The sequence below is a fragment of the Trachypithecus francoisi genome, unplaced genomic scaffold, assembly GCF_009764315.1.
Source record: "Trachypithecus francoisi isolate TF-2019V2 unplaced genomic scaffold, Tfra_2.0 Lachesis_group2, whole genome shotgun sequence".
Lineage (NCBI taxonomy): Eukaryota > Metazoa > Chordata > Mammalia > Primates > Cercopithecidae > Trachypithecus > Trachypithecus francoisi.
In genome coordinates, this window is record NW_022681465.1 from 109,542,379 (window position 1) to 109,566,595 (window position 24,217).

General features: G+C 38.9%; 1 protein-coding gene across 1 annotated transcript in view; it reads right to left on the reverse strand.

The window, feature by feature from the left end:
• The window catches only part of ARSB (arylsulfatase B), a 185,290-nt gene that overhangs the window by 136,577 nt on the left and 24,496 nt on the right, over nucleotides 1–24,217 (reverse strand). Inside the window, exon 5 of the mRNA XM_033179952.1 lies at nucleotides 19,124–19,331. Within this exon, the coding sequence (XP_033035843.1) occupies nucleotides 19,124–19,331 (208 nt within the window). The remainder of the gene's footprint in view (nucleotides 1–19,123; nucleotides 19,332–24,217) is intronic.

The following is a 24,217-nucleotide window of genomic DNA, read 5'->3' on the forward strand; positions in this document are numbered from 1 at the left end:
TAATCTCTGAAATATTTTCTCATTAAGAAAACATGAAAAAAGAGTCCTACAAGGTTAAGGATTGTTCTGTAAGAAAGGCACAGGCCTGGAAGGCAGAATTTCTGTATACAACATTTTGTTGATGCTTTGTACCTTACTGCCAAAGTCAGCAAGAGAAGTGACTGGGGATTTTTTTCAAACATATTTTTATTATTGTGTTTAGGCCTGATGGGGCAATCTCATGCTTCTGAAAGCAATGGACAGCAGCCTGTTTGAAGCCAAGCACAGCGGGGTGGTCTCCCGCCAAGAGCTCAGGCACTGCGTTCCCAGGCCCTCCACGGAAGAGCAAGTCTCCGATAAACTCCTGGGGAGGAAGGCGACTGTAGTCTTTCCTCAGCGGACTAAGTCAGAGCTTCAAATTAAGTCAGAAAACCACAGCAATCTTTGTATAACCCCAAAGCGGAGAGGAATCTGGGACAGAATGCCGACAAAGGCTAGCCCGGGAAATCTCTCTCTCTCGTTTTTTGGAGTGAATGCCTTGATACAAGTATATTCCACACATATGTGCAGCAGTTACCACTGCCCTCAAGGAGAACCCCACACAAGGAGAGTAAAATGGGAAAGCATTAGCCTGTTTTGGTTCTTTAGCAGCTAAAATCTAACCAATTTTTTTTTTCTTAGAAATATTACTACAGGGTAAATCCTCATTTTTACATTCTAGAAGAGATGAGTATAAACAATGCATCACTTTTGTTTTTTCAACTGATAATACCGGTGTCCCCTTTGAAACCTAAATTTCTATCTTGAATCTACTACTAATAACAATGATAAAAGTATTCCAGAACAAAAACACCAGCATCTATTTTCTGCTCATTCACGAATGCATATTCCTCACTTAGTGCCCCTGTCTTCCTCTAGCTGCCTGTCTCTGGCCATTTCACTGCTCATTAATATTTCTACTGGGATAGGAGGAGAACTTCAGAAAGATAAAAACACAGCCCATTTTACCACTGGTTTCTGGGTAGAATGCAAGCTAGAAAAGAATAATGAAATTTTACAGAGAGTCGTGTTTTCATATCTCTGTAAAATTTCATTATTCTTTGGCAATTCATAGGCAATTACCTATGCTGACTGGTATGGTTTGGCTGTGTCCCTGTCCAAATCTCATCCGAATTATAATCCCCAGATGTTGAAGGAGGGACTTGGTGGGACAGTTGTTTCCCCATGCTGTTCACGTGATAGTGAGTGAGTTCTCATAAGAGCTGATGGTTTTATTAGGGGTTCTTCCCCCTTCACCTTTCTCTCTCTCCCTCCTGCTACCATGTAAGATGTGCTTGCTTCCCCTTCCGCCACAATTGTAAGTTTTCTGAGGCCTCCCCAGCCATGTGGAACTGGCTCTTAAATCTCTTTCCTTTAGAAATTACCCAGCTCAGGTATTTCTTTATAGCAATGTGAGCATGGACTAATACACTGATCTTCACCCAATTCCAGAAGATGGCTGCATATGTATCAAAAAGACATACTTCAGCCAAAAAGTCACGAGCAGTCTAATAGCTCTTTGTTTTAGTTGGAATTCAGTGAACTACATTCTCCCAAGGTGGAATCCATTCCCAGGGGTATTATATAAGATATTGCTTTACCTCCCATGTGACTGAGGCAGCCTACAGCTGCCTTCTGGCAGTCATTAGGGCAACACTAACCTTTCTGCATCATTATCAGATGGACTCACCCAACTGGTAGGAGGGCAAGTGTAAGAGACAAGGCTAAGTCTCCATTCCAACATCAGTTAACCACTTAGTCTCTCTGGGTCTCTGTTTTTAAAATGAAAACATTGCATGGGGATTGTCTCTAAAACTCTTTCCAGCTCTATCTCTCTAGAACTTCAATTATCCAGGCTTTCTCTGCATGGCTCCCATACTCTAAGCAACCTGGATCACAGCCTACTGACACAGTGATTATAAGCTTGAGCTCTGAAATCAGACAGGTCTAAGTTTGATTCCGTTCTTCCATTTAGGAAGCGCTATGCTTTGAATGAGTTATATTACTTGCTAAGCACCTATTTCTTCATCTAGAAATGGGGGATACTAGTAGTACCTATTAAATGGGTAGATATATGTAAAGTGCTTAGCACAACAACTAGGTTACAGGAAGTACTCATACATTTTTGGCTGTTACTATCATAATCATTCTCCATTATTTTCTCCATGGAGGCATCTAGAATGGACCCTTCTCTCCCCTTTTGCCTATCCAAACTCTAGCATCCTTCCATCAACACCACAAGCCCCAGCTCCTCTGTGAAGTCTTCCCACATGACTCCACTCATATTTCCCCTCCCTGCTATGAAACAGCACTTACTGTCATTGTCAATGTCACACCATTTAGAAATTAGTTGTATAAAGTCTTACACTATTAGCAAGTGGGTTAGATAGCTAGCCTTACTGCTCAGATAAGAATGTGGGTTCTTGAAAGCAGAACCTGGAACTTTTATATGTGCATAAACACAGAGGTGACACTGCTCATCACACAGAAGATGCTCAATAAATGCAGGTGAGTTGACATTTTTATTTTACCAAAAAAGTATTAATGCAAGTTCCAAAGGTGTCAAATATATACCTGTGGATTGAAGAATGGGCCTCAATTTTTATAAATATTTACAGCTTCCTATGTATTTTTCTGGATTTACAACAAAATCCCTAAGTAGAAGAAATCAGTCCATGGATTCCCAAGAAAACTAGAGCCAGCTCCTGCTCAAGTTTCAAAGGCTCTGAGGTGCGATGCTGTTAAAAGCATCTATTTGCCCAAAGTTGTTCTTATCTTCACAATCACTCACAAGTCACAATATTTTAAACAGTTAATTATTCCCAGGCCTACAACAATTACTTTTTCTTGTGGAGGTCAATGGTGATAGAGTCACTATTGTCTGTTTTTCAGAGGAATCTGCTGAGCTGCCCTACAGATGGGGACACTGGGACTATCACACAAGCATTAGGATGAGCATTTGCATGTGTAGTGAATGTATTTTCTAGGAACAGAACTAGTAGAGGACGGGAGGTGATCAGAAAGAATACTAAAAATTTTCAGTCATTCCAAAGTGACTGCATGGAATTATGGTCCCCAAAGATGTCCTAATCTCAGAATCTGTGAATATGTTAACTTACTTGGCAAAAGGGAATTCAAGTTGCCATGGAATTAAAGTTGCTAACTAGCTGACCTAAATATAGGGAGATTATCCTGGATTATTGGAGAGCGCATAGGTTATGAGCTCTAAAAGTTAAAGAAGGAAGAAGAATAGATTACAGTGACAAGAGAGAAGAAAAAGGAGGAGAGATTCAAAACATGAGGAGGACTCAACCCACTGTTAAAGGCTCTGAAAGTGGAAGGAGAAAGTCAAAGAACAAGGGGCAGCAGCCACCAGAAGCTAGAATTAGCCCTAAGCTGACAGCCGGACAATAAGCGTCTTGGTCATAGGACCACAGGGAGTTGAGTTCTGCCAAAAAGCCCAAATGGCCTCTGCGTTAGCCCTAGAAGACCAAGTAGCCCAATGCCTACTTCAATGCCATTTCTGGCATCCTGGAACATCAATAATGGTGAGGTACAGTTTACCATCACAGATAATCAGTGTAGCTACATCATAGTAAAACAAGGCACACTATTTGGTGTTAGAATTAATATCTGATTAGTCTCTTTCAAATATACATATGCATTCTGGATGTCATTTAGAGCAAGAAACCTCCTGTGTCCTTTACTATATATGTTACAATTGTAATCAAAGTATAGATGTTTAGTATAATAAAAATAAAATACTACAATCATTAATGGTTAATATTTTGTTATAAATATGATGGCTGATATAATAATAATATATATATTTAAGAACTTTCAGAGTTAAAAAATAGGAAAATGAGTGAATAGTTAATGAAAGAGAAAATGTTACTTTGGAAGGCTGAGGCAGGTGGATTGCCTGAGGCTAGGAGTTCAAGACCAGCCTGGCCAACATGGTGAAACCCTGTCTCTACTAAAAATATAAAAATTAGGCAGGCATGGTGGTGGGCACCTGTAATCCCAGCTACTTGTGAGATGGAGGCTGAGGCAGGAGAATTGCTTGAACTGGGGAGGCAGAGGTTGCAGTGAGCTGAGATCACACCACTGCACTACGGCCTGGGTGACAGAGCGAGATTCTGTCTCCAAAATAAAAATAAATAAATAAATGAGAAAATGTGGTAGACAGATAACTTTAGGAAGAACCTTGTATCTTTATGAAATCATAAATATTTATGAAAATTAAATATTTATAAAATCATAAATATTGTACTAAAATAATACATGGCAAAATAGATGATATAATTTTGATTTTTCTAGTAGTATTTGGTAAACTAGCATTCATCACATTAAACAAAATGACCTTTAAGCATCACATTTAATTTTTGATTATTTAATTTCATTTTTAAGTCATAAATTTTTCAAAAAAAGGAGATGAATTAAAAGCAGAATTTCAACTTTGCTCCCTCAATAATTAATGGTACAAAAAACTCCAAAATCATATCCAATAGCTTGCATAATAAATCACCTTCAATTTAAACATAAAAAATATAATAAATATGAAGAAAAGAAGAAAGTATCAGAGGAAATAATGAGGTTCTCAAAACATCTTGTATTCTCAGTAATCAAAATCAAAGACTGCTTTAAAAAATAATTCCTCATGATTTTCAGAAGATGGATGCTAAAAATATAAATGAAAAATGTGTCATAACAATTGCTAGAGACTGCTAAGCATCTTCAGTAGAAGAAAGAGGATTCTTGACATTCCTGATGCTCATTAACAGACTATTGAAATAGGAAATAAGTCACTTGGTCCTGTGCATGGTCAGTCTCATTCCCTACTGTTTCCCAGGGCCTAGCAGACAGCGTGGCCCACGGCAGGTGTGCCGCTGATGAGTGAACAAGTGAATGAATGAATGAATAATAAGCATAGGTAGTAGCAAATAGCCTGATGAGAGAAACATGAGGAAATAGAAGCCATTAAAAACAAACAAAAAGCAAACTAGAGACCAAAGGCTAGAAATAGTTTCATCTCTAGCCACTTAGCTATTATTATATGACACAACCTAATAACAATAAAGCACTTAGTATGTGTCAGGAAGTGCTGCGATCTCATCAGTACTATCAAGTAGTTATAATTTTTATCCACACTTCGCTGATAAAGAAAATAAGGCACTGGAAGTTTATATATCTTGCCCAAGATTGCATAGACATCAGTGGAAGAGGTGAGTGTTGGACACAGGCCATCTGCCTCCTGAGTATTTACAAAAGTTCCAACGTCCCTCTCTGGGTCTTTTTTCCTCTCTCTCCTCCCCTCTCCTGCCCTCCCCTCCCCTCCTCTCCTCTATTCTCCCTTCCTCCTCTTTCTTTCTCTCTCTCTCTTCTTTCTCTTTCTCTCTTTTCTTTCTTTCTCTCTTTTCTTTCTTTCTCTCTTTCTCTTTCTTTCTTTTTCTTTCTTTCTTTCTCTTTCTTTTTCTTTCTTTCTCTCTCTCTCTCTCCCTGCCTCCCTCCCTCTCTCTCTTTCCCTCCAACCCTCCCTCTCTCTCTTTCCCTCCGTCCCTCCCTCTCTGTCTTTCCCTCCATCCCTTCCTGTCTCTTTCTTTTTTGGTGGATTCTTACTCTATCGCCCAGGCTGGAGTGCAGTGGTGCTATCTCAGCTCACTGCAACCTCCATCTCCTGAGTTCAAGCGATTCTCCTGCCTCAGCCTCCCGCGTAGCTGGAATTACAGGCACAAGGCACCATGCTGGGTTATTTTTGTATTTTTAGTAGAGACATGGTTTTGCCATGTTGGTCAGGCTGGTCTCAAACTCCTGACCTCAAGTGATCTGCCTGCCTCAGCCTCCCAAAGTGCTGGGATTACAGGCGGGAGCCACCGTGCCTGGCCAGGGTCTTCATTTCTTTCTAAGATCAGATGATCTCGTAAGATCCTTACAACTCCTAAGAGAAAAAAAAAGAGGAGTGGGGAGGGGATAGGTGTAATACAAAATGTCAAGTTGCCCTTAACCCTTAACTTGAATGAAAATAAATGAACCTCTACTCACATATGAAGCTTCTCTCTCACTTACCTCAAGAGATTTCTCAAAGCCTACAGGTCTCACTGGTGCCTACTAACTCCCTCATGATTTTACTTTGCATCTCTAGTCAGCAGAATCTTGAAGTTTGAAAAGCCCTACATATATCTTTATGCTTACACAGGGCTCACCTAGCTGCTTGTCCAAATAGGAGTCCTAACAGTAATGCATTCAATAATGTTTGTTTGCAGAGTTCACAGACACATTAATAATTAGTATGTCTTTGTAGATTTTATATCTTTAAATATTTGGTTAGACTACTGTAGGAGGCAGTAGATACAGGTACCAGATAAGAAGCAATGTAAGTAAATGCATTTTTTTTAACAGTTTGTGACAACCTGATTTTATTTTGGCCCCTTCTTCTTGCTGTCACTGTAGTTTCCAGGTGATTATTTCTACATAGAATCTAATTTTCATTTTGCTTCATCCTCCAGTGCAGCCTGTCTAACATAACATACCTCTTGCCTCACAGAGAATTTTGGCTCCAGTAGTTCTGAGAGGAGCATAAAATATAAGAAATGGATTCATCTTAAATGTGACCTTTAAAATGGAATGCAAAAGAAGAGATTAAATTAAGCCCAAACAAATTGGAAAGCTTCTTGCAATTTAGTCAATAAATATGCTCAGTTCAATACATATATACAAACAGATAGCTATACATATAGATATATCTTCCATTAATTATAAACTCATAGAAAGGCCACAGTACTCTCTTCTCACAGAATTGTGAAAATCATGATTACTTCATGTTTCTCCTGCTAAAAGTTCATAATATTAACAATATGACATTATAGCATAGCATATATTAAGTACTATAATAAAACATTGAAGATCTGATAAATACAGAGATTGAGAGGCATTTTTGCCTTAGACTTTGGGATTGTGAATTCAATGGTTTGACACAGAGAATACAAATGCAAGACCCTTTGATGCGGGGTGGGGTTGGTTTCAAAATGTATTGGTTATTGATTTTGGAACTTCCAATTCCAAAATGGTACCATAGACACAATCTAGCTTCACTCCTCTCCACAGAAAACCAAGACAAATATAAGGGCCAAGATGATCACTAGCAATATCCCAGAACTCAAATATGAGGATGAGTCCATTTCCAGGGTCACAGAGAAGTGAAAAACTCTGAGGAGATGGTAAGAGAATCAAATGTCCATATCTGCCACCCCCCCCACCCCACTGTGGCCCAACTCACGGTTTCTACACTGGAAAAAGTGAGATGGAGGTACACAACCATTTCCCCACCATCCTGGGTTCCCTGGCAGGAGACCTGCCCATGCTTTAACCCATGGGAAGCATCACGAGTACCCAAAGGGCAACACAGCTCTGAGAACAGCCAGAGACAAAGAGGGGAGGTGGGACTACCATCCCCAGCCCTGGAATCTCTGCTTTGTAACTCAGCCGGGGACACCAAATCAGGGTGGCAGTTCAGTAAAACGTATTGGTTATTATTTTCACTCAATAAAATAATCAACAAATTAGTACCTATTGCTAATAAAATTTTAAAGTGATCCAACATGCTCTCAGTGTGGACGTTAACAGGTGAAATCTAAAGAGGTGGCATGAATTAATGACTGGCTATGGAGAAGTTCATTCAAGTCTCATTATTTTGAGGCATGGGTTGTAATTTTCCTCTATGATAGATGTGCCAAATACATGCATAATTGCAAAGAGTAAGAGAGTGTGGACAAACTCTCTGATTTATTCACGTAACAGTTTTTCCTTAGCTTTGTCAGAAATTAAGTGTCTGAAGAACCCAGTGAGATTGGTTTCCTAGCACATATTACTTTGTTCCTGGCACAGAATTTCTATAATATTTTACAAGTCTGCCAATTGCATAAGTACATTTAAAACCTTGAATGAGCTCTCTCTTTGCCAACTACCAGTTTTGAATGAAATTCTTATATGTAAAGGGAAAAGGGATGTAAGATTTAGAGGAATTAGTTAAGATTATTAACTCCATTTGAGATATTAAATTATATGTAATACTGTGAAAGCTCAGATAATAAGTGCTAAAAGTTTAGGCTCTGCAATAAATTGCTCTATTTGTCTGAGTAGAAATGTATTATTGAACAGGATCCAGTCACTGTCCCTCAATGGTGGTGCTACTGACATCTGAGGCAGGACACTTCACTGCAGGACTGGCCTGAGCACTGCAGATGCCTGTTCACTAAATGGAAACTTCACCCTCAAATCACTGTGACAACCAAACCACCTCTGCTCTCTGTCTCATATGTACTGTGAATCTATGCACTCTGATGCACTACTGCTATGTGGATTACATAGGTACTCTGGCCATGGGCTTCACTCTTCCCAGCTCTCTGCAGATGTATCCAGTGTCAATGGGAGGCCATCAAAGGCTTTCATTAGCACTGACAACATTCTGAAAACTGGCAGAATTACAAAACCATCAGCTTTCCTAGTAAAAAGAGCTCTCAACATCGAGTGGTACAAGCTCTCCTATATATTTCTTAAATCTGTCCTCTCATCTCCATCCAACTTCCCTCTGCCTTTATTCAAGTGCTCCTTATCTTCTCTCTCCTCTCTACTGTCAGAGCCTCCTAAAAGGTTGGCCTGCTTCCAATCACTCTCCATTTCAGTTCTAAAGTGAAAATCTGATCCTGCTTAAAACTTTTCAGTGTCTCACTGTCGCCATGAGACCCTTCGCAATTCCTCCCTGCATGTGCACAGGCCCCTTCTGAGTGGACCCCTGGGTCATGCTCTCCAGCCTCACATCTCACTGCTCTCCACCTTGCAGTCCAGGCTCCAGCAATGTAGACCCCCCTCGGGGACTGCTCTCCGACCTCCCTGTCTTTGTTTATGTTCCTTTCTCACAGGCAAGAATGCTGCCCAGTCTCCTCATGCGGCCTGTGCTCTGCTTATCTGGCCAAGCCATTCCCAACCTTTCCATCTCAGAAACCCTCCCCACACCCTGGGCTCTGGGAGGTGGCTCTTACTGTGTGCAAACAGTACCCTGGGCTTCATCCTAATATTCCCACTGCATAATAATAATACACGTACCTGTCTACTTCACTAGAGTGTGAGTTTCATAAGGGAGAATTATGTCCTAGTTATCTTTTTATCTGCAATGAAAGACGGAGTGAATAAATGAATGGTCAACCAACTTGCGTTTAACAGATAATGAAACTGAGGCTAGACTCTATATAACTCATTGGCAGGAAAATTGGGACTCAAACTCTGATCATGTTCTATCAGAGAAGGATTAAAAATATCATCCTTAGATTTTAAAAATCTGGAATTAAAAAGTCCTAACTAGAGTAATCAGACAAGAGAAAGAAATAAAGGCATCCAGATTGGAAAGAAAGAAGTCAAATTATCCTTGTTTGCAGATGATATGATTTTACATTTGGTAAAACCTAGAGGCTCCACAAAAAAACTATTAGGACTGATAAGCAAATTCAGTAAAGTTACAAGATACAAAATCAACATACAAAAATCCTTAACATATAAAAATCAGTAACATTTCTATGTGCCAACAGTGAAAAATCTGAAAAAGAAATAAAAAAAGGTATCCCATTTACAATAGCTACCGATAAAATAAGATACCTAAGAATAAACTTAACCAAAATAGTGAAAGATTTCTACAATGCAAACTATAAAACATTGATGAAAGAAATTGAAGCAGACACAAAGTAATGGAAAGATATTTCATGTTCATGACTGGAACAATCAATATTGTTAAAATGTCCATACTACCCAAAGCAATCTATAGATTCAATGCAACCCCTATCAAAATACCAAAGACATTCTTCATAGAAAGAGAAAAAATAATTCTAAAATTTATATGGAACCTCAAAAGACCCAGAATAGCCAAAGCTATCCTGAGCAAAAAGAACAAAACTGTAGGAATCACATTACCTGACTTCAAATTATACTATAGAGTTATAGTAACCAAAACAGCATGGTACTGGCATAAAAACAGACACCTAGACAAAACGAAGAGAATAGAGAACCCAAAAATAAATCCATATATCTACAGTGGACTCATTTTCAGCAAAGGTACCAAGAAGAGACACTGGAGAAAGGACAGTCTCTTCAATAAATGGTGCTGGGAAAACTGGATATCCATATGCAGAAGAATGAAACTAGACCCCTATCTCTCACCATATAGAAAAATCAAATCAAAATGGATTAAAGACTTAAGTCTAAGAACCCAAACTATGAAACTACTAAAAAAAATCATTGGGGAAACCTCCAGGACATTGGACTGGGCAAAGACTTCTTGTGTAATATCCCACAAGCACAGGTAACCAAAGCAAAAATGAACAAATAGGATTCCATTGAGTTTAAAAGCTTCTGCACAGTAAAGAAAACGAACAACAAAGTGAAGAGATAAGCCATGGAATGGAAGAAAATATCTGCAAACTAGCCATTTGACAAGGGACTAATAACCAGACTATGTAAGGAACTCAACTCTACGGGAAAAAAAAATCTAATAATCTGATTAAAAATGGGTAGGGGCCGGGCGCAGTGGCTCAAGCCTGTAATCCCAGCACTTTGGGAGGCCGAGACGGGTGGATCACGAGGTCAGGAGATCGAGACCATCCTGGCTACTAACACAGTGAAACCCCATCTCTACTAAAAAAATACAAAAAACTAGCCGGGCACGGTGGCACGGCCTGTAGTCCCAGCTACCTGGAGGCTGAGGCAGGAGAATGGCGTAAACCCGGGAGGCAGAGCTTGCAGTGAGCTGAGATCCGGCCACTGCACTCCAGCCTGGGCGACAGAGCAAGACTCCGTCTCAAAAAAAAAAAAAAAATGGGTAAAAGATCTGAATAGACATTTCTTAAAAGAAGACATATAAATGGCAAACAGGTATACAAAAGGTGCTCAACATGATTGGCTATCAGAGAAATGCCAATCAAAACTGCAGTGAGATATCATTTCACTCCAGTTAAAATGGCTTTTGTCCAAAAGACAGGTAATAACGAATGTTGGCGAGGATGTGGAGAAAAGGGTACTTTCGTACAGTGTTGGGAATGTAAGTTAGTATAGCCACTATGGAGAACAGTTTGAAGGTTCCTCAGAAAACTAAAAACAAAACGACCATATGATCCAGTAATCCCACTCCTAGGTATCTATCCGAAAGAAAGAAAATCAGTATACCAAAGACATACCTGCACTGCCATGTTTTATTGCAGCACTATTCACAATAGCCAAGATTTAAAAACAATGTAACTGTCCATCAACAGATGAATGGATAAAGAAAATGTGCTACATATACACCATGGAGTACTATTCAGCCACATAAAAGAATGAGATCCAAACATGTGCAACAGCATGGAGGGAACTGGAGGTCACTATATTAAAGTGAAATAAGCCAAGCACAGAAAGACAAACATCCCATATTCTCACTCATTTGTAAGAGCTAAAAATTAAAACAATTGAACTCATAGAGACAGAGAATAGAAGGATGGTTACCAGAGGCTGGAAAGGGTAGTGGGGTGAGGGTAGGGGGGAAGTGGGTACAGTTAATGGGTACACAAATATACTCAGATAGAATGAATAAGATCTAGTATTTAATAACACAATAGGGTGACTACAGTTAACAATAATTTATTGTACATTTAAAAATAACCAAAAAGTATAATTGGAATGTTTGTAACACAAAGAATGATAAATGCTTGAGGGCATAGATATCCCTGTTACCCAGATACGATTATTATGCATTGTATGCCTGTATCAAAATATCTCATGTACCCCATAAATATATACATACCTACTATATACCCATAAAAATAAAAAATAGAAATAAAAAAAACAAACCCAGAATAGTATGTGTGTAATGAGAAAGACAACATTTGTTAACAGTGGTATTAATCACATACTGCAGAAAATATGGCATGAATCAATCAAGGTTGTGATTTATACGCAGTAAGAACATGGAAAGTAGAATAATTAAATTTAAGCTTTCCTCATCAGCTTTTTGAAGAGTCTATTTCTAGAAATAAGTGCATTTACCTGAAATGAAAACTACCTAGGAGAGGCTGAACTTCAAACCCAGCTGGTTTCCAGCTGCCATATATATATTCCTCCGCGTGAGGAGGATATATGTATAAACACAAATATTGTCAAATTTAAATAACTACATATATTCCTTGTAAGGTAAATTCCCAAAGTTTGAATAAGAGTTACCTTAGCTCAGAGGTTCTCAAATTTCTGTGTGCAAAAGAATCACCTGAAGTCCTGTTAAAAATGGAGATTTTTGGGTCTCGGTCCCTGGGTTTCTAATTCAGCTGAGTTGTGATAGAGTCTGACAAACTGAATTTTTAAGATTGTGGTGAAATTCACATTACATAAAATTAGCCATTTTAAAGTATCCAATTCAGTGACATTTAGAACATTCACAATGTTGTGCAGCCATCACCTTGAAAATTGCATTTTTAACAAATGCTCTACTGCTGCAGGTAGTCCCCAGACAGTGCACTGAGAATAACTACACTAAGATGATGGGCAGAGGTGGCAAGGAATGAAAAGTCTCATGGATTTCTCTCAGATTATAACAGAAATGTTTAAAAGTTAGCTTTACCAAACATCAAAATCTAAAAATTATGCCTTTGCCTATGCCTTCACCAAATATAATCTGACACCAAGAAGCCAGATTATTTTCATGGTTTCCTTTACTAATGGACTCAACATTTATTGATGTGAATGCAACCAGTATTCTTATCCTTATAAAGAAGTGCAGGGCTAAGTGAAGTAAAGTGAGAGAAGTGGGAAAAAAGGAATCACTGCTCTGCGATTAGTTAGTCTGGGTCCTTGGGTTATAATTACATTATTATAGCACATTATTAATTTCTTTTTTATTTTATTTTATTTTATTTTTATTTTTTTATTATACTTTAAGTTCTAGGGTACATGTGCATGACGTTTATATCATGTATAACTCCCCAATGCAATCCCTCCCTCCTCCCCCCTCCCCATGATAGGCCCCAGTGTGTGATGTTCCCCTTCCCGAATCCAAGTGATCTCATTGTTCAGTTCCCACCTATGAGTGAGAACATGCGGTGTTTGGTTTTCTCTTCTTGTGATAGTTTGCTAAGAATGATGGTTTCCAGCTGCATCCATGTCCCTACAAAGGACGCAAACTCATCCTTTTTTATGGCTGCATAGTATTCCATGGTGTATATGTGCCACATTTTCTTAATCCAGTCTGTCACAGATGGACATTTGGGTTGATTCCAAGTCTTTGCTATGCACATTATTAATTTCAACTACAGGAAATGAAATTGTCAATAAACACAGAAAGTCTCTGGAGAAAGAAATGCAAATTAGGTTTCTCCTTATATTCAAACCCTCATCTAAATGTAAGTAAAACTAATTAGTCTGGTAAGGGTTAATACAGGCTGGCGTGGTGGCTCACGACTGTAATCCCAGCACTCCGAGAGGCTGAGGTGGGTGGATCGTCTGAGGTCAGGAGTTTGAGACCAGTCTGGCCAACATGGCGAAACCTTGTCTCAACTAAAAATACAAACATTAGCTGGGCATGGTGGTGCATGCCTGTAATCCCATTTGGGAGCCTGAGGCAGGAGAATCACTTGAACCCGGGAGGCAGTGATTGCAACAAGCCAAGATCGTTCTACTGTACTCCAGCCTGGGTGACAGAGCAAGACTCCGTCTCAAAAACAAACAAACAAAGAGTTAATGTAAATATACAATGGCTGCATTAAGATGTTGACGTCAATCACTGTTTTCTCTTCAGGGTTGCAGAATCGGTTTTCCTAGTTTTAACTCATGACCTAGTTACTCAAGAGTTGGCTCTAACTTTAACTTATTTTACTCCAGGTCAGATTCCTGTGCAGGTTCCTGGAATTTAGCAGCTACAAAGATCAGCCATGGTGACAAAAGCATCCAGATAAAAATGGTGTCTTCGTAACAGCCACTAGTGCTGCTTCTCTGAACTACTACCCTGCTAAAACAACAAACACAGAACAAGATGAAACCCCATCACAACATAAGAAACCAAGATGGACAGACAGCTTATAATGCCAGAATCTTGGAGACATGTCCATAAACTACGAGACCAAAGAAGCTGGGCTGAGAAAACAAGAACTGGCCCACCCTGCTTTGCCTCATGACACAAAGCCCTCCACTTAGCTTAAGAGAGGCAGGAAGACAGCCTGAGAAGGGACGGCACTAATTTAAGCAGAGGAGAATTATTACCTCCTCTACTTCTATGTGCTTAGAGATCACAACTCCCAGAAGACAATAGGCAGGAAAGGAGAAGGTCTGGCAGTGCTGGCACACTGTATCCTGAGGAATGTCCCCAAAAATAAAGCCCTGAAAATGTGAAGATAGGAAGAGTCTCGGGTTCTTTTAGCCTGTCAAAGAATTAGGGTGCCAAAGGAGAAGTAACTGTAACTAGATGGATCAGGTTCAACAGAGTAGAACACTTAATGCCTATATGCCACCAGGAACTCTGTGAGGTGTATGCATCAACCTGACTTCAAGCTGCAGATTTCAGAAGGAATCAACCAGGGAACAGTGACTAGAGGCCACAAGATGGCCACACATTCTGTGTGTGCAGATCCTTCACCACTATACTCCAAGGAAAAGCATCTAGCTGGCAATGACTTCCTATAAAAATACAGATTTTAGAAAAGTTCTATTCAGAAAGGTTCAGGAAAAGGATGGGTCCTGTGAACACAAGTGTAGAAATGCAGTACAATGGGATGATATAAAAGTAAAAGAAAATGAGATGCAAAAAGACAACGATTCGGGTAATTGGGTTTTGGCCTCAAGTAGATTTTGGTTTGAATTCTGGATTTTTCAGTTGTTAGCTGTGTGACCTTGGGCTAATCACTTAATTTCTTTAAGCAGCTCACATCAATAATCCTAGCATTTTGGGAGTCTGAGGTGGGAGGATCACTTGAGCCCAGGAGTTTGAGACCAGTCTGGGCAACATAGCAAGATCCTATCTTTATTTTTTATTTTATTTTTCAAAAAGAAGTTTCGATTTCTTCATTGGTAAAAGGGGATCAAGAAGCCATTTACTATCTCACAGGGTTACGTTGAGGTTTAATGCTTATTAAATGGTGATCACTACTATACTAACAAGCTTGGAAGAAAAGGGTACTGATTGAAACAGAGACAGCACTACAAAAAAACTAAAAATACAATCAACAATAATCTATATTGGAGATATTAAAGTGTAGGATTAAAATTGCAAACATGTCTAAACTGGTAATGCAGAAGAGCTCCAAAGGCTGAGAAAAATGACAAAAAAAAATGAAAAGGGTGAGAGAAAAGCTGAATCAGGGATTCAATATAGTAATTAAAGATATTTTTGAGACATAAATCAAGTAGAACAAAAGCAATAAACTAAAATATGAACAAGGAAAACCTCCTGGAGTGAATAATCATCTCAGCATGCAGTTCCAAGGCTCACTGTATTTCAGGCAAAATTAATTTCAAAACATTTTAAACACATACACCTAGATATAATTCAGCGAAAAATGTAAACTATGGAAATAATTTTTTAAATGCCTCCACAAAAGGCTTCAGGGACCAGCTAAACAGAAAGATCTTTCCAACATTCTGTAAATTATTCCAGAGCATAGAAAAAAATGGAAAAACTAACCACATTATTTTACGAAGTGAGTACAACCAAGACAACAAAACCTGACACAAAAAAGAAACCACTAACTCCACTTTCACTTCTGAATTGATGCAAAAATCCTAAATGAAACCCTAGCAAACTGAATTCATCAGTATAATAAAAATATATATGCACAATCAAGTTGGATTTAACCTAACAAAGCAAAGATGATCCAAGATTAAGATATCTATTAATACAGTATCAAAATATAAGACAACCCTATTTTAAGGTGATCCCCATTTTCTCAGTGAGAAGTTCCAAATATTATTACTACCAGCTTGAATAAATACAGATGTTTATGAAATAGTCAACTATCTGTTTGAAAGTACAATTATACATACATATTTGCAATCATACAATGAAGGAAATATTTATCTTAAAATATTTTTCCATTCTCAAATATCATGAAAAAAATTGTATTCTACCTCTTTCCATGAACTCTTCTGTCTTTCTTTCTTTCTTTTGAAACGTGGTCTTGCTCTGTTACCCAGGCGGGAGTGCAGTGGCGTGATCTCAGCTCACTGCAGCCTCAACCTCCTGGGCTCAAGCAATCCTCCCGCCTCAGCCCCTCCAGTAGCTGGGACTACAGGCATATGCCACCACACCAGGCTAAGTTTTGTATTTTTTGTACAGACAGGGTTTCACCATGTTTCCCAGGCTGGTGTTGAACTCCTGAACTCAAGTGATCTGCTTGCCTTGGCCTCCCAAAGTGCTGGGATCACAAGCATGAGCCACCAAACCCAGCCTCCCATGCATTCTTGATGGGAATGTTATTACAAAAGCCACTTGGAGATATTTAATACAGTCTTCCAGAACTAGCATCTTCACTTCTGTCTGAGCACATTTAAGCCTAGGTACAACACATTAATCCATATATACTTTCACTTCAGAAAATCATTTGTTCTGAAATTGTATAATTGTGATCTCTAGAACAAAGACTTGTTTTATAAACTTATGACTTCCAATTCTTGCAACAATTAGGTCATTTCCCGGGAATAATTTTACTACATCCATGTTAAATGTCCTAGCATCTTTTTTAAAATTGATTCTTTCTAGTAACTTCTCTAGGCATTCAAAACCAGCACTGATCAAAATGCTATACCAGGATATTCAAAATCAATTAAATTGAGAATAATTCCCAGAATCTGAGAGATCATGTAAGGATTGAAATAGGTCTCCCTTTTTTTTTTTTTTTTCTGAAGGGTAAGTTTTGGGAGAAAAACAAATTTTAACCTTTTTTACAGCAGGACATACTTAGAAAATTATGGTATTTGGATAGCACCCACGCAAATGAATAAGGCTGCTCAGGGTAGATGCTACTCCGGCCCTGCCCAGGCTCCTCAGTAGATCAATATTGCAGCACACCATATGGAAAGCTCTGCTATATCATGAGATCCTATTAGAACACTGCGATCATCAGCTGGGAGGCAGGATACTGTAGGCTCTGCCTGGCTGCGTGAACTGGGGCAAGTTACTTATGCTCTTTGTGCTTCAGTTCTCATATCTGCAACATGGGACAATAATAGTTCTCAGAGAATTCGTTATCCTGAGGATTCACTGAACTCATTCGCAGGAAGCACTTAGAACTGCGTCCCACACACAGTAACTGCTCAACAAATGCCACATTCAATAACTATGCCTGATTGAAAGCAAAACAAAACAACTCGTAAAACAACAAAACCACAAAAGTATGAGTAGAACACCAAGATGAATTCCTCAGCATGTCACCTCACCCCTACATGGTTACTTTACAGTGAAACTCACCAGATGACAAGCCTGACCTCGTACTTGAAGTTTCCATCAAATTGTTAGACGCCAGCCAAGAATCTCTAGGGATTTGAGAAAACCAAACCACTCTCATTAAAGACAGATTAAACAAAGATATAAACAAACTAAAAAAAAAAAAAAAGAACTCAAAAGGAAGAGAGATAATATTGGCAATATCAGCAAACTTTAAAAAAAATATATACATACATATATATACACACATGACATACATATAAGAGTAATGGTTAAGAGCACAGGCTTTGGGGAAACAAGTTATGACATCTATAAATTAAAAACAGAACTTTACAAAAAAGGAATTATCAGAAAACACAAAAGAGTTGCCGTTAATTAATAGACATGGCAGTTGAAATAAATTCAGTAGAAAGCTTACAAAACAATAAGAGTTCCCAAATAGAAGAAGAAAAATAAAGAAAACAGGAGACAGGGAAAAAAAAGACTATGAAAAATTAGAGGACTGACCTAGTAACCAAATAATAGGAGTTCCGTACAGAAAAAATAGGGGAAGGTGGGATGGAGGGCCACACAATTTCAAAATAAAACATACAAGAAAATTCCCTATAACAAAAGGATCTGCATTTTCAGATTGAAAGTGCCCTCTGAGTACTCAGCATGATGAATAAATGACGATCTACACTCAAAGCACAACACAGTGAAATTTTAGAAAACCGTCTCTAATAAGAGGGGGAAGTTGCATATGTAACAGATTAGGAATCAGAATGGCATTGCCATAATGAAAGTGATTTTCAAAAGTAATCTTTGAGATTATGAGTTTTATTTCTCCCTTCTTTTCTAATTTGTCTACAATAACATATATAATTTTTATTGTCAGAAAAAAAAAAAATTTTGAAATGGAGTCTCGCTCTATTGCCCAGGCTGGAGTGCAGTGGCACAGTTTCGGATCACTGCAACCTCTACCTCTGGGTTCAAGCAGTTCTCCTGTCTCAGCCTCCCGAGTAGCTGGGACTACAGGTGCTCACCACCACGCCTGGCTAATATTTGTATTTTTAGTAGAGACGGGGGTTTCATCATATTGGTCAGGCTGGTCTCGAACTCCTGACCTCAGGTGATCCACCCACCATGGTCTCACAAAGTGCTGGGATTACAGGCATGAGCCACCGTGCCCAGCCCCCAAAACAATTTTAATACAAAAAAAAAAAAACTAAACTTGGAGACACTTGTGTAGATTTAAATGGCTCCATTATTTATCTGTCTTCATAATGTCACAATCTGTCTCTTTGCAATGATACAGAGACCCTTCTAGTTGGCAGGAGTTGTGGCCATACAACTCCTGGGTTGTAGAGAGAGCTAGGAACAAGCCACTCTAGGGATTCACTACCCACCAGCCCTGTATATGAGTGACGTCCACTCATACATACTCAGTTAGTGAACATGTGTTTTCAAGCCATAGCCCCAGAATATTTTGATATCTGAGGGAAAGGGGGAAGCCCATCACTCTTTTTCCTTAGATACATCTTTCCATTCACTATTATCATGTCTCCACTATTGCAGTTTGCATTTATTTAAATAAGGCAATGCTAACTGCTCCAATTTGTCTTCATTCCACCTATCGAATACCATCTCTTTGCCAAGAGATGATTTTCCTATTAACAGACTTACCTGTAGAAAAGATGAACACCGTGTTGTTCCAGAGCCCACTGCTTTTCAAGGCTGCAGTGACATTTCCTACTGCTTCATCCATAAGGGACACCATTCCTGCATAGTGATGCCTGTTCTTGTCTTGGATAAAGTCATATGGCTTTAGGTATTCCTCAGGGACCTGAAGGGGCTCATGCACAGACTGGAGAGCAAGGTAGAGAAACAGAGGCTGGAAAGAAAGTTTGTGCAAATCAGTTAAGAGGACATGGAAGCATTAAATATAGAAGGATAAGACAGTTCAGATTTATGCATTAATAAAAATAATATCAAGACAACCTACAGAAAGGATTGAAAGTATTTGTGAATCACATATATGATAAGGGACTCATCTCCAAAATATATAAAGAACCCTTACAACTCAATGAAAAAAGACAACTCAACTACAAAATGGGCAAAGAATCTGAATAGCAATTTCTCCAGAGAGGATATACAGAAGGCAATAAACACATTTAAAGACAGTCAACATCATCAGTCATTATTAAGATGCAAATTAAAACCACAATGAGGTAACACTTCACATCTGCTAGGATGGTGATAATTTAAAAATGGAAAAGAACAAGTATTGTTGAGGATATGCAGAAATTGGAACTGTCACTCATTGCTAGCAGGAATGTAAAATGGCACACGTAGCCACTTTGAAGAAACATTTTGGCAGTTCCTGAAATTGCAAAACATAAGAGTAGTGTTTTTAATACTATATGGTAGCTTAGTGGAAAGAATTAACTGGGGCTCCAAGGTTCTCCAGTCACAGTGAGGACCCCACCTGCAGCCACTAGTCCTGGGACCCTGCCTGTGAACAGCTGTGGTCAATTTTCCCACTCCTGCCAACCAGAGCTCGGCTCACTGTCAGCCTAAAGCCAGCAGCTGCCATCACTGGAGCCTGAACTCTCCCCTGGTTTTTCTTAGGTCCAGACCCCTGTTCAGATCAACTGTCACAGTTGCTGCCTTTGCACCAACCCTACCTATAACCCTTTCCAATGTCTTAGGAATGTGAAATGAAATCCTAGGCATGATATCATTACTAAATATCTAAATATTACATAAAAGCAAGACATTATCACCTAAAGCTATTAGCATATTCATGTTTGAGATACTGGGGGTTCTTTTCCCTTTCTTATTTATGCCATATGGTTCCTAAGATATATACTGTAAATATCCTCACCACGCTGAGAAAACTTATTTCAGTGAGGATGAAAGTCTTATTTTCGTTTCTTTAGTGTATTTGCCTAATTTAAAGTATAAATGAAAAAAAGCATATGATAGGTTTTGAAATTGTTTTTCTTTGACTTCTAAATTAAGACATTTCTTTTCCAAATTGTGTCATGGAAAAGTAAGAGTCTTCCACTAGAAATTAACATTTTCTTTAAGAAGCTTCTAGTATATCAGGAATATAAAATAACATTTGCTTCCATTCTGTAAAGTGCTGAGGTGGGGGTGTTTTGTTTTGTTTTGTTTTTCTTTCTTGAGACAGAATCTTGCTCTGTCACCCAGGCTGGAGTTCAGTGGCATGAGCTTGGCTCACTGCAACTCTGCCTCCCGGGTTCAAGCAATTCTCCTGCCTCAGCCTCCTGAGTAGCTGAGATTACAGGTGCGTGCCACCACACCTGGCTAATTTTTGTATTTTTAGTAGACACGGGGTTTAACCATGTTGATCAGGCTGGTCTCGAACTCCTGATCTCATGATCCACCCACCTTGGCCTCCTAAAGTGCTGGGATTACAGGTGTGAGCCAACGCGCCCGGCTGAGGGGGGACTGTTTTTAAAAGAAAGATATTTTATGAATATGTTGCTTTCAGTCTGTGTCACTAGTATGGGGAATTATCCTGCTGAAAAAGAGAAAGGATGTTCCTTCTTAACACATGTGAAATGGTGATTAGCAGTACCTTCCTGAGTCCAGCATAAGCAACTGTGTTTCAGTTATGAACTACCTCCAAATGCTTTTTCTCCTCAAGTGCTTTTTAAAATAGGCACAATTTTAAGTTAGTCTGTGGATTCTGCATGTGCCTTTTTTTTAATGATTTTTATCTTAGAACAAGTTCCTTATGCTACAATCTATATATAGTACCTGAGAAATTAGCCCAGAATTAGATTCAACATCGGGATAAAATCATGAAAAGTGCAGCTCCTCAAACTGGTGAGTTGCATCATTTTATACAGAATTGAAAATGTAAACATGTATTAGCTGTCTTAAACATTCTTGGGTTACAGCTTGACTATTGATTATTTCATTCACTTATGTCTATGACTGAAACTTTCCTTTGAGGATACTGGGAATGCTGGATACTGCTATAGCATGTTTTAGACACGACAAGAAAATGACCATCCTCTCCTCTGGCAACTTCCAGTTACCTATGAACAGCAGCTATGCTAATAACACTCCTTCCGTGGCTAGCAAGCTCTTAGGGCTTCCTATTGTCCTCAGTTTCGTGCTTTCCCCACCACCCCAGTTAAGAAAGCCCACCCACAAAGATCTATTATTTCACTCGAGTTGCTTCCTCTTATCTGTTTAATGTTATGGAACCCTGTGAGATAATATTCTATTGCTCTTTAGTAGGAATGAATTTGTATTGTGGGCAGATTACAATTGTTGCATGATTAAGGTATGGCAGATTGTGAACCTGTAATGGGTAGCTGGCTTCTGCTTGCCTCTCCATATTTGAGAGGAATGCCCTGAATGACCCATCCTAGAATGGCTCTCACTGCACCAGGCATCAGTGATGACTGCACATTAGAATCACTGGTAGGAGCCAGGGAGGAGGAATAATGAAACACCAATGACTGGGTCCAACCTCAGAGCAATGAATCACAATATTTGGCATCAGTAGTGCTTATAAGTTTCCCAGCTGATTCTAATATATGGTCAGGACTGAAATCATTAAGGTGAATCATGAGCTGGGACTCAGAATCTCTGGTCTTGGATATTAGCTGTGAACTAGGGAGGTTGATTAAGTACATGAGGTCTGGAGTCAGAAACCATGAGTTTAAATTCTGATTCTGACTCTCAATAGCTTTGTGACCTTGAACAAGTTACTTAACTTCTCTAAGCCAGTTTGCTTATGTGTAAAATGGTGGCTCCCTCAAAGAATAATACACAGTTCTCTTAAGACTTTATCTTGTTAAGTGTTAAGGTGCATCCATAAAATGTCAAACATATAGAAGAAAACTGAGGATTTAAGTCAATTACCTAGCAACTATTTTTCCAATTATCTGAATATTTGTTTAGACTTAGATTTTAAATCTGTGTATTACCACATATTTGAGAGAATGTTCCCATTTCTTAGTGTTTCACAGAAAGCAAAGTTGCTTCAAGATACCAGCATAAGACAGTAATAGCCAAAAAAGTGGGACACACCTGAGGACGGACACCTCTTTCTGTGTTTTCACTTCTGCATATCCAGATTTTTTAATGAATGTCAGGAGTTGTATAACATTTGATAGTGTAAATATAATTTGAAGTTCAAGGTAAAGTTGTCTTCTGAAAGATTTTACCTTAGGTTGTGGAAGTCAAATAAGGATGCCAGCAATCTGGCATTTAACTCATCCAGAGAAGATTTCTAGTACTGAGCTCAAGTAGGCAGAAACCGAAAAAGGAATCAGCAGCCACAAACCAAGTCCAAACAGGTATGTAAACCAGAATCCACACGGTGATCTTCTTACAGTTTAGATATCTGACCCGCCTCCAAACCTCATGTTTAAATTTGATCTCCAGTGGGAGCCTAATAGGAGGTGTCTGGGTCATGGAGCTGGATCCCTCACGAATGGCTTCATGCCATCTTTGCAGTTATGAGTAAGTCCTCACTGTATTAGTACCTGAGAGGGCTGGTTGTTAGAAAAAGCCTGCTCGCTGGCTCGCTCTCTCTCTCTCTCTCTCCTCTCCTCTCCTGCCATGTGATCTGCACACGCTAGCTCAACCTCACCTTCCATAATGAGTGGAAGCTTCCTGAAGCCCTCACCCAGAAGCAAACACTGGTGCCACGCTTCTTGTACAGTCTGCAGCACCACGAGCCAAATAAACCTCTTTTCTTTACAAATTACCCAGCCTCAGCTATTCCTTTATAGCAACACAAACAGACTAAGACAGACCTGCACCAAGGACCTCCAGGCATTGTCAAAGAGGCAAAGTACAGGGAGTTGGAAGAACCAGGGAGCAATGCATATTCTATAATTTGTCATGTCAGGGTCCCACTGAAGTATTATTTTTATGGGTGTTCTTAATGAGCCCAGTGTCTGACAATATAAATATTTGTTCCCATTTCAAAAACATGTATGAGCTAAATTCAGAGAACTTAGCTTAAACTTTACCTCATGAAGTTAACTCTAGGTTAATAAAATAATCATAATAATAAGATTATTCATGATATACACAATAGATCAGTATAGTAAATGTGAAAAATAAGCTCATCGATGTACCAAGTATATGGATTAGAAGACCCAACATTGTTAAGACATCCATTCTCCCCAAGTTGTTCTATAGATTCAAATACAAATCCAAGCAGACACTTTGGGGAGCGGAGAGCTGGCAAACAGAAATTGACTAGATGATTCTAAAATTAACATGGAAATGCAAAAGACCTACAATAGCAAAATATTCTTGTAGGAAGGAAGTACAAGGTTAGAGGATCTGCCCTGATCCCAAAATTTATGGATCCCTTAACCAAAAGTTTGTCATAATAAAGCCTCATCTTATACCCAAGCCAATCATTTTAAAGTCATTTTATTAATTACTCACAGCGCATGCACATAATATACCAAAATTTTTAAGCTATATTTCCCTTGAAATACTACCAACATAGTATTCCTCAAAGCATGATCTGGGGACCACTCTTAAGAATCACCTTTTAAGAGTTTCTCTAAAATGCTGATGTACAGATTTCTCCCACGCCCAATAAATCACACCCTAGAGGTGGGCTCCAGGAATCTTCATTTTTAACAAGCTTCCTAGGCTGATTCTGGGGTATTGTATAATTTGAAATGGACTTCCCCAGAATTTATTAGATTTTTCCCTAAACAACAATGGCCTTTTCCTACATTTGTCTGAAAAGACATTAGCGTAACA